Source organism: Cydia strobilella, chromosome 3, assembly GCF_947568885.1.
Source record: "Cydia strobilella chromosome 3, ilCydStro3.1, whole genome shotgun sequence".
Taxonomy (NCBI): domain Eukaryota; kingdom Metazoa; phylum Arthropoda; class Insecta; order Lepidoptera; family Tortricidae; genus Cydia; species Cydia strobilella.
This window is the reverse complement of record NC_086043.1, coordinates 7,383,758-7,394,869: the sequence shown is the minus strand read 5'-3', so window position 1 is coordinate 7,394,869 and position 11,112 is coordinate 7,383,758. Positions and strand designations below refer to the sequence as shown.

Here is an 11,112-nt window from a genome sequence, read left to right as displayed (position 1 = left end):
TAAACCGCTTGTATCGTCGTGTCAGGGAAACGACGATACAAGCGGTTTAAATGTCTACATTTAGGCGTGAAAGTAATTTGGGTCATTTTCAATGTCTGCGGTTGCCGGTTGCGTCTTATGAGGGCTATCGTTTTTTTGCTCACCAGTTGGCGCCTCTGTTGATGGTGGTCCAAAAGACTAAAGAACAGCTGTCTTCTTCTTCTTTTAAAATTATGGCTTCAGCCCAGTGGGACTATTTCGCCAGTATCAAGGTATTAAGAGGTTTAAAAACGACAAAAATTGTACGGTTGTACAAGACAGTGTACGGTGATTTGTTAGCTCTTGTAAATCGATAGCTAGACTTTACAAGAAGCACGTGGACTACCGGCCGTTGACTCCAAGATGGTGGTTAAACGCGCTTCAAAATTAATTCTCCATTTACTGCACACTATCACATTAGTTTACTGTATAATAAGCTATCGATATTACACTTTAAACAATATTAATGAGCAAAAAACAAAGTAATTAATCACGATGCTAACTATCAAGATGGCGCTCGAACCGGAAGTCCAAGAACAGCTGTCAGTCATTGAAGTGACAAGTGACATTTCGAACTATGGAAAAGACCACCATCTACACTAGCGCCCCTAGCGGCGAATTCATACGCGTTAGCCCTCATTGCCTTGTCTTTTTTCATACATATTGTATGGCTCGCGGCAATTAAACCGCAGACATATTTTTGAGAATGACCGATTTTGGGTTATTTACTCCCACATTTTTAATTTTTTTAGTAAAGGAAAAAATTATGCTTCCGGCAGAAAATGTGGAGTATCGCTCGCAGACGTATCTGTTTGTTAAAAAAATTCTTTACTCCCACATTTACAATATTAAACTACATGCTTGATTATTTCCCTCATTTATTTCACAGTTTCCAAAACACACGAACAGGTGCAAAAGTACATGGACACATTATGAACAAAATCCTTTCATAAAGTGGCCATGTATTTTTGCGTCTCGGTATACACGTACGCAGATCACAATATATTATCTTTAGCACAGTATGTTAGACGGTAATATCTGTATTTACAGTCTCAAAGTCGTAAGGTAAATCACATCCCTTATATTTGTCTTCTTTTACTGCTTGTCTGACAACTTTGCCCCATAGTGGATCTGTACATAACAGATGAGGATTGCAAAAAAGAATGACGGCAATATGGGCTCTGGTCAAAGCCACATTCAGGCGTTTAGGATTTTGGACAAAACCAAGCGCATGTTTTCGGTCTTCTATTAAATAAGCCTCGGTCGACCTTACTGTTGATATAAGTATTATTTTCCTCTCTTGCCCCTGAAATTCTTCAACAGTTCCAATTTTTGGTTGAGGTAGTCCCATAGACTCGAAAAGAACTCGGAAGTATTTTGTCTGAAAGAAAGAATAAGGTTTAACCATTGCAAAAGTTAAGTATGAAAAACGCTACAATTAGTCTTAAACTTTAAAGCAAAAATGCTTTAAAGTCCTTAGCGCATTTTTTGTTACATAAGTACCTGGGCTATATAAGGTGTGATAATTCCAATATCATCTGGTGTGATATTATTCCTTTTGTAAAGTTTGCATGTCATCAGAGCCACCATGGCGGCCTCTTCCCGATTGAACCACGAAGGGCTATCTTCTGCTCTAGCGTTCACCCCTTTAATGCCGAATACAAATACACCCCCTTCGGTTCTCTCTGATGAGTCGAAGACTTCTGAAACAGTATTTATGGTATCGGAGATCCATGCTTCGTCTCTGCCCATCTTAGGCACGAGAGAGGCGTCATAAAACATTTCACTCGGCAGTTTTAAGACTTCTTCTAAAGATCTATAGTTGTAGTTCAATTTAGTAACCAGCTTCTTATTAAATCCATCCTCATAAGCTTCGAAATCTCTTTGGTATGGGAAAGTCTCCAAAATCCGAGACAAATATGACTCATTCATGTTAAATTCCGTGCAGTATTTCGATAATATCACAGGCCCTAGCTGTTGTGGGTCTCCAGCAAGAATGATTTGGCCGTTATCTTTGTCTGTAAAAGTAAGGGGTATCATAATTTCTGGCTCAGTTGCTTGTCCTGCTTCGTCAACGATGACATGTGTGAAATGCCCGCGCGGTAACCCCATCTGTGCCAGCGTCCCAATACAGAAACAAGTGCCGATAGTTACACGATGCCTTCCAATGAAAGATGTCTGACAATTCAGGTTCACTCCATCTTTCCTGACTTGATAGTTTGGTTTAGAGGTTTCTTCTCTTGCTATGTCCAACGTAGCGCAAAAGGGCTTTACAACATCAGGTAAGTTTTCAGAATCAAGTAGATAATTGGCTATGAGTCGAATCATGGAGCCAGAGAAACGATCTCTGTATTCAATCAGCCTTTCAGTGATCAGATTAGCTGCACTATTTGATGGCGTCGCAACTAGAATTCTGCTATCCGGTATTACGGAGATTATTTGTAGAATCGTTTCAATCACAGTGATCGTTTTACCTGTTCCAGGAGGTCCATAAATGCAGTATGGCATGGGACGACATTCTCCCAAAATAATATTTGTGACTGCAGCTTTTTGACCGGGATTAAGGAGTTTGTTAAACCATTTAATGTTGCCTATGTCATGAGGTGACACCTGCTGCGGGCGAGTCACAAGACGTGATGGAAATAGTATGTCAGGGCCGAGATTTGAAATAGCTAAATTGAGAGCTTGATGAGCCCTTTTGTAAGTAGATCTATTGAAGTGGAACTCTAAAGCAACGTCACTCCCCGAATAAGTTTCATGAAACTGAGGATTGAACTTGATCAAAACTAAATCCCCTCTCACTACATGAATGTAACCTTCAAATTGTGAGGACCTCCAAGTATCTTTAACAATCACTCTATCACCTTTTATCAAGCTGGGTCTTCTTTCACATAACCCCTTTATTTCAATCCCCAAATATTCCTGACAGTGGATCAAGTACACTTTAGGCATATCATACACTCTCATACAAATATTCGCTTGTATTTCCTCCATGTATAGCAACGTATGCCATCTGTCGAGATAGTTAGTAATGTTCAATTCTTGGCATAAACAGGGCAAGGCCATTTCTATTCTGTCCAATATCTTGTCATAATCATTACCATACACTGTTTGCTCCGAGTTTCCTAAAACAGCAGCCCACACTTTGTCAGGTATTGGGAACAATCCCAGTCTAAGTGGCACGAAATTTGGCGCTCTGACTGGCTTCACACCGGGGATAAAACCCCTATCCTTATTTCTCCTCACATCCCTCATTGCATCAATCTTTTCTTGTTCGGACTTAAATCCAGAGTCATTTACATATGCATTGTTATTAATCTGTTTTATATTGTTGTCAACAACATTGATGTTAATAAATCTCTTTACTTGAAACCCGTTGAACATAAATATCAAGCATTCTTTGCTACTTCCCAGTAACTTTGGGTAACAGGTGATGGTAAACGAAATTGTGCGTCCGGGATATATTTTCATTGGGCGAGTGAGAAAGGGTTTGACTTCAATCTGTGAATCCCTCCTCTTGCTAAGCATGATCCACTTATTTAGAAAATAGCTTTGATCACTGTTGTTTGTGATCACTAAATTCATATTTTCACTTTGGTGAAAGTCAACATTTTCAAATACAAGAGGATATGTTACTGAGATTCTCTTTTCCTTTTCCAGTTCCAGTGTTATGTTTTCCTCGGGACTCTTGTTGTTGTCATTGTTGTTTTGATGGACTGGGCTACTTTCTATAATCATCATTTTTGTTACCCTCCATGTGCAAGCTCCTTGATTGCTTTCTATTGCTTCCACCATGACCTGGAAAACAGTAAAATATGAAAAAATTCATGGTCAGTAATCTAAAAAATTATTTATGGTAATCGCAACTACGTATTAAACTAGTAGTAGTAGTTCGTAGTTGCGATTACCATAAATATTTTTTCAGATTACTGACCATGAATTTTTCAACATTTAACCTTTTGGACGCCAATGACGGATATAGCGGCACCGCAGGTCCAGGGCCAAAGACTGATTAATCCGTCACAGACCACAGAGCAACATAGACCTACGTGCATGTGCATAAAGTTCAATTTCAGTATTGACACTTCGGTGGCGTGGCGTCCGAGTGACACCTTAGTGTTTGATCCGGCGCACGGCGTCGAAAAGGTTAAAGAAACTCCAGAACACACACAACTTCACCCAAGTAGGGCTGGCTGAAAGGATTTAATATCAGAAGTTTATAACCCCAAAGCCACTTTCACACAAGAAACACTTTCCTTACTTACTTTGGCTCCTACTTGTGGCATGCTCCCATTTTGCACAGACTGCCTGTTGAAGAAGAACTGTCTGTCACAAGTCCCAGAGTCCCCGTCCCAGCTGGTGACTATTGTGCTCTTTACTTTACTTCGTAGTGGCCTAAATGAAAGCACCTTCAGTACCTGAAATAAGATGTTCACAATTATGTTTCATTTTTAGGGTTCCGTAGACAAATGGCAAAAAAAAGGAACCATTATGGATTCGTCATGTCTGTCTGTGTCTGTCTGTCTGTCTGTCCGTCCGTATGTCACAGCCACTTTTTTCCGAAACTATAAGAACTATACTGTTGAAACTTGGTAAGTAGAATCGGAAAAAAAAACAATAAATTTTGGGGGTTCCCCATACTTAGAATTAGAAACTAAAACTCAAAAAATTTTTTTTCATCAAACACATACGTGTGGGTGGGGTATCTATGGATAGGTTTTCAAAAATGATATTGAGGTTTCTAATATCATTATTTTCTAAACTGAATAGTTTGCGTGAGAGACACTTCCAAAGTGGTAAAATGTGTCCCCCCCCCCCCCCTGTAACTTCTAAAATAAAAGAATGATAAAACTAAAAAAAAATATATGATGTACAGTCGCCATCAGATATATCGGAGCGGCGAAGGTGCTCACAAATATCTGAACATGCCTCTATTGTCAAGGCGTTAAGTGCGTGTTCAGATATTTTTGAGCACCTCGGCCGCTCCGATATATCTGATGGCGACTGTACCATGCAAACTTCCACCGAAAATTGGTCTAAACGAGATCTAGTAAGTAGTTTTTTTTAATACGTCATAAATCGTAAACCGCAATTTACCTTTCATTCAATTCAATCAACTTGAATATAAAAATAAATGAAAAGTACGGAGCCCTCGATGCGCGAGTCCGACTCGCACTTGGCAGGTTTTTAAACATAAGTAGTTGTTAAAGAAACCTCAGTGTGCACTTGAGATATGTGTATAAGGTGTATTCGGGTAATACAGAAAATGGACTCAAAGATGATGGAATTATGGGTGACTTTCTGTTCAGAAATTTCAGAAACACCCAAATAAAGATAATCTACTTAGAAATTAATTTAAAAGAAAAAATATTCAGTTTACCTGAGCAGCAGAGATATCAGCAGGTTTATCATCGTGGTACTGCACTGTACAACTCAGGTCCAGCCAGTCTCCCTTCATTGGTATAAAAGTTGCCTCCACCTCGTCAAGACTGAACTTCAGATCATTATCCTTCAAATACACCAGCCTCTCCTCCCTGTATCCAACTTCCCCTATTATCACATGTTCTATCACTTTGAACTTATCCTCTTCCATGTCCATAGAATCACCCCAGAATGGTCCATAGTTTTCTAGGACTCTCACTACTTTGATAGTTTCATTGTCATCCTCATATCCTAGGTATAGGACCTTGTCATTAACACTGAATGTTAAGGGTGAATTTGATATGTCGAAATAGAGGCTCCCGTCTATGAGCACATAGTTGTTGTCACCTGTGTATGTTATTAACCCTAAAAAATACAAATTGTAGTTCAAACTATAAGTATAAGAAAACTGGAAAAGTTGGTATCAAATGGTGATTATTTTTAAAAGCACTCCATAGAATTATCCACGATGTCTCTTCATAAACACTGTATCCCATCAAAAACATTAATATACAAATTTACTTATGCAGTTCTTAAATCTTTAAAATGCTAGAAGTACCTTAGAATTATCATGATCGTGAGTGTGTCAGTGGCAAAACTAAGGAACTTTGACATGCAATATTTTTTAAACTACAAGTTCAGATTGACTGTTCTTGGGAATATTTCTAAGCCATATTATGCCCTATACTTTACGCAGTTTCTATCTGTGGAAACTTGTAATTGGCTCACTGTTTCTATGTTATTACCTAACTTGTTACTTTAGCTGTAAGCTTTCCTAACAAATAAAATAAAATAAATAAAATATGTTACTGAGATTTCAGGGTTCTAGCTTAAGCCAAAACAAAATTTCTAGGGCTTAGCGCTTCGAGAAAAGGATAGTACTGCCGTGCCTCTTTGTTTTGCTCGACTTGGCAGATTAATAGTATAGGAGTTCCGTATACTGTGACAAAAGGACCGAAAAATTTAAGTTTTTTTGTCCTCTATTGGTGGCAAAAACGGAAAGAGGAAGAGAAGACGGCCATTGGCACGATGGTCGGACGACATAATTAAAACAGTGGGGGGCCAACTGGATATGGGAGGCCCAAGACCAAAGAAAATGGCAGATTCTGGAAGAGGCCTATACCTCTTAGGAGGGTTCTGGAGTGATCATTAGATATTAGACATTTAGAAAAATTTAGATTAAGTTTCATCCCAGAAATAAAAGGCTTTTTTATTTTTTATTTATTTATTTATTGGTGGCAAACCAGAATACAGCATACCCCAAAAGTGCTACAAAGACTTTAACACCTTTACTGCGGCAATTAGTGTAACTTGATATTTATCATACTTTACATGGGGTATTTCAACCATCCCTCATCCCCAACATACCAATTTTTAAGAAATTTAGATTGAAACTTTTCAAGAAAACCTTGTTGAGATTGAGGAATTTATTATTTTACTTGAATAGGTGTAAAACATAATATTTGTATGGTGCAGAATGCAAACATATACATGATTTATCTTCTGACTAAAAATAAAATGTTATTTCTATACCTGTTCTCTGGAAACAAGCCACATTCCTTGGAATTTCTTGACTTTCTGGTTCAATGTCATCTTTTAATTCTTCTTTCAAGGTCTCTATATCTAATAGTTGATCGGCTAAAAAACTTTCTTTAGAATAATCATCTTCTTCAGGTTCTTTAGAAAACAAATTATTAAAGAAAGACAACACATAGGATAACATGTTCACTTTTGCCTGTAAGACAATTATTGAATGAAACCTTTATCGTAATCAAAGGCCCACTCAGTCACCTTTATGTATTCAAGTTCCTTTCTTAGGGCTTGAATCCGTTTTTGGTGCATTTCTTTTTCTTTTACCGACGTGTCTGAGCAGTTGCTGTTACTAACATCTACATTGTTAAGAGATTGGTCCAGTGCTTGGATACGACTCTTTGCTGTGCCCTGCAAATTATTCAAGTATAGAAAACAATTTGCGTAGTTTAACAGTGGATCTGTACTGTACATAATATATGAAAAGACACTTACTTGTGGTGTTTCGGGTTCCGACGGAGAATATGCAGACTGGGAGTTGTTACTCGATGTAGACATTACTTCCGATCGATTAGATTAACTATTTCTTACTGCTTCTTGAATATTTCGGCTGGAAACAAAAACACAAATTCAGCAATGAGATATAGGTTTAGGACTTAGGTTAGGCGGATAGCGGATAGGTTCAGACCGTTCAGATTTACGGACGCTCGTCACGTTCCCATCCACAAACTGCTACAAGAGTATAAGAGGATACTACAAAACAAATCCCAGTAGTTAGTGTAGCACTTAATTCTTTTTAATAATTAATAATTGTAGATTTCATTCACTGATTCCATTTCCAGTAGCAAATTAATTAAAAAAATATAGCTAGTTTAGCTAGTTATCAGAACGCACATTGCTGTCAATGTCAAAAAAAATCGTAGACCGGGTATGTTTAGTTTACTTGTTTACTTTTGTTCCATCATTTCCATTGGGTAATCGAAATCGGTTATGAGTAAACCGTCTCTACAGGACAATAAAATAAATATTAACGGTAATGGGTTCTGAGAAAAGAAGTGTAATTTATACAGCAACTATTGAGAATCAAACAGATGATGACGATTTGTTACCAAAATGGTTTGAAATCAGGTCCGATGTGGAATTGAAAGAAATACCAAGCACTGGTGAAGAATATCTTCTTAAAGTTGTGAAAGAACGTGCCAATATTGCTGCAGTAACTGTGTGCGATAACGACATAACAAAGTTCACCAAAAATCAATCACGTTTTTACAAAGAGGTAAGTTTGCTTCTCAATATCCTTAGTAGGGTAAAGGCACATGAAGGTGAACCTACCCCAAAGGTGAAAATTAGTATGTTTAACAGCATTGTTGAGTTAGAGTTGAGTTGAGTCAAGTAATAATTTAGGTATATGGCACCTACACCACTTCTCTATTAGAGTCAAAGTTCATTTACACTCATATTGATCTTATTTTTATGTATTTTTTGCAGCCTCCAGGGACGAAACCAGCACCAGATAAACTTAAGCCTACAATAGAATGGCAAAAAATACAAATTAAGGATTACACAGATGTTCGAACATACATGAGTAATATAACGGATGACCTTACTAAAAGAAGTTTGTGGAGTGTCAAAGTGAAAACAATAGTAATTCCTGATCAATCACTTGTGGGTTGGAAAATATTTTTTATAGACAATGATTCCACTGTAACATGTATGCTTGGCTTTAATCCCCAACTGCTGGACATGGGTTTAGAAATGCTTACAAATATTATAAGAGAAGTTCCACCTGGGCATACTATAGATCACAAAATAGGTAAGACCAGGATCTTTAGTTTCTACCAAACAAAATCTCCCATGTGTATAAAATATACCTTAGTAGCCGGGTCCACACATAGCAAGCATATGTGTGAGCAGTGTTGGCCGAATGTTAATTGCAATTAACCATTAACCAGTACAAATTGAACCGTAAACCGTAACGGATGGTTACAGTTTACGGTTCCATACTGGTTAATTGTTAATTGTTTCGGCCAACACTGCGTATGAGGCAATTTCCTCGTGCACAAAACGGCCAGTGTAGACATGCCTCGGCCGAGGCGCGCGTTTTGTATCGACATGTTTAAACGTGCCTCGCGCGCGCCGCCTCGGCCAAGGCACGTCTACACTGGCCGTTTTGTGTCCGAGGAAATCGAAAATCTCCCTCCCATGGAAATCGCCTCGCACATGTGCTCACTCTGTGTGGACCTGGCTAGTAGTGTAAGATACACGGCCAATATTTGAACAATGAATGAAATAAGGTCCTACACTCTACAGGTACTTTATGTACCTACGACAAAAATGAAACATGATACTTTTTATTTGCAGGTAGATGGATATATGCATTCTTAGCACGATTAAGACACCCACCACTCTCGGAAACCATTTGTCACCTAAGAAATCTAGCCAGAGCTTGTGCTGAAATTAGGTTTGTTGTGTTATTTTAGCAATTTATTGTACATACTAACAAAATGAACACTAATAGACCTAATAGTAAAAAAAAAACAAGTGCAGTGATATACACGCATCAGCTTTCAGCTGCTAGTGTATTAAACAATATAATATAATAATATACATGTACAGTGTAGTTGTGCTTGTTTTTCAATGAGGTTGGCAACTGTCAAAGGTTTTTATAGATGGGGCCAGCATAGGTTTTACCTGTCTCTAATTTTGTTATATCAGATTTGGCTTAAAAGGGCTAGTATCCACTCCATATTCCATAACATAAGATTCCAAAAAAAACTACAAGTTCACATTATTTGTAGGAATGACACGTAAAACCAGTGTGGGCGCCATCTGTAAAATACTTCAACCGGCCAACCCCATTGATGATTTAAAATTAACTAATAATTTAATAATGGATTATTAAATTTTTTCAGGTCACATATTAACCAAGATGAAGAAGATGCCTCATTGAAGGCTGCACCTCTCAATCTATTTATTTGCATAGTTGCCAGGTATTTTGGACAGTGGGACTTAGTTGATTAGCATGATGAATTAATTAAGTACTTATGAGAAATATAATAGCAAAGCGAATTTGTAGTTCAAGGTTATTATTTTTATAGGCTGGCGTTTTAATAATATCAAATAACAAATTCAGTGCATTACTATCACACAATTATAGAGATATATGAATATGCCTCTTCATTATTTTGTTTTTTTTTTGTTGTCAATGCAATGCAACAATATAATTATATTCAGTATGTGTATAGAAGAAAGGACTGGCAATTACTCCACCGACAAGAGCAAAGCTCTTAAGTGATGATGATGATGATGTGTATAGATCAGTATTCGGAGGCCAAGACTCATTTTGGGTCGCTGCGCCATTAAGTAGTATATACTTATACGAATTTAACCTTTTGGTCCAACACCAAAGACCGATTAAAATGAGTAGCTAGTTTGCTCTGAAACTTTGTACTTACAAAAGGATAAGGTATATCGGTATATAGCTCTGTAATTAGTTTATGTAGCTTCAGATACCATAGTAAAAAAATACAGCGAATTTAAGTTTTTCATACAAAACTTCTTTTTGCTCTTGTTTGTTTTATAAACTAGAGCTATATAAACTAATTACAGACTTAGATATACCTCATGTCATTGTATATGCAAAGTTTCATTACAATCCAACCCATAGTTTTAAAATGAGAGCGGAACTCCATTTGTATGGGAAGGTGAAATTCGGCCAAGCTTGCAGGGGACTTAAACTTAACTTGCTTATTAAGAGGAGACATCGTCAAACGTGAACTATGCGTCGTTGAAGAGTTCCATTCTGATCATCATCAGCAGTTCCACTTCATCAAATGTAACTTTTTTAATTCTAAATGCTTGATTTGTTGATGAATATACTAAAATCACTATATGTATGCCTTTAATATTTGAGGAGTTCCCTCGATTCCTCATGGATCCCATCATTAAAACTGCGTTTTGAGAAAAACGGGACCATTCTGTATGTATATAATTACAATCAAAAAAAGAATTTTCAAAATCGGTCCAGAAATGACGGAGATATGGAGTACCGAATTGATAACCTCCTCCTGCTTAGAAATGTTTAAATGGTTACGTTTTTTTACAGTTTTTAACTATTTTTTGGCTAGTGTAAAACATTCCTGC

At 37.4% G+C, this 11,112-nt stretch overlaps 2 protein-coding genes across 2 annotated transcripts; one reads left to right on the top strand and one right to left on the bottom strand.

Annotated features, from left to right (window-relative positions):
• Positions 1 to 879: 879 nt before the first annotated feature.
• LOC134755721 (probable RNA helicase armi) lies at positions 880 to 7,629 on the bottom strand. Its single transcript, XM_063692266.1, has 6 exons — positions 7,465 to 7,629; positions 6,973 to 7,380; positions 5,399 to 5,805; positions 4,284 to 4,436; positions 1,522 to 3,816; positions 880 to 1,399 (listed from the first exon to the last, which is right to left on the bottom strand). Exons 2-6 carry the CDS (start codon positions 7,160 to 7,162, stop codon positions 1,043 to 1,045), a joined length of 3,402 nt encoding a protein of 1,133 aa, XP_063548336.1. The 5' UTR covers positions 7,163 to 7,380; positions 7,465 to 7,629; the 3' UTR covers positions 880 to 1,042.
• Positions 7,630 to 7,947: 318 nt separating this feature from the next.
• On the top strand, positions 7,948 to 10,149 carry LOC134755793 (gem-associated protein 2-like). Its single transcript, XM_063692399.1, has 4 exons — positions 7,948 to 8,245; positions 8,458 to 8,782; positions 9,331 to 9,430; positions 9,882 to 10,149. The coding sequence occupies exons 1-4, from the start codon at positions 8,006 to 8,008 to the stop codon at positions 9,988 to 9,990; spliced, it is 774 nt and encodes a 257-aa protein (XP_063548469.1). The 5' UTR covers positions 7,948 to 8,005; the 3' UTR covers positions 9,991 to 10,149.
• The last annotated feature ends 963 nt before the right edge of the window (positions 10,150 to 11,112 follow it).

Excerpts from the sequence above, each read along its gene's own strand:
- LOC134755793 (XM_063692399.1), top strand. The coding sequence starts at position 8,006 with ATGGGTTCTGAGAAAAGAAGTGTAATTTATACAGCAACTATTGAGAAT. Across the intron at positions 8,246-8,457 it reads AATCACGTTTTTACAAAGAG|CCTCCAGGGACGAAACCAGC; the intron begins GTAAGTTTGCTT and ends TATTTTTTGCAG. Across the intron at positions 8,783-9,330 it reads TACTATAGATCACAAAATAG|GTAGATGGATATATGCATTC; the intron begins GTAAGACCAGGA and ends TTTTATTTGCAG.
- LOC134755721 (XM_063692266.1), bottom strand. The coding sequence starts at position 7,162 with ATGTTATCCTATGTGTTGTCTTTCTTTAATAATTTGTTTTCTAAAGAA. Across the intron at positions 4,437-5,398 it reads CTGATATCTCTGCTGCTCAG|GTACTGAAGGTGCTTTCATT; the intron begins GTAAACTGAATA and ends ATCTTATTTCAG. Across the intron at positions 3,817-4,283 it reads TGCCACAAGTAGGAGCCAAA|GTCATGGTGGAAGCAATAGA; the intron begins GTAAGTAAGGAA and ends ACTGTTTTCCAG.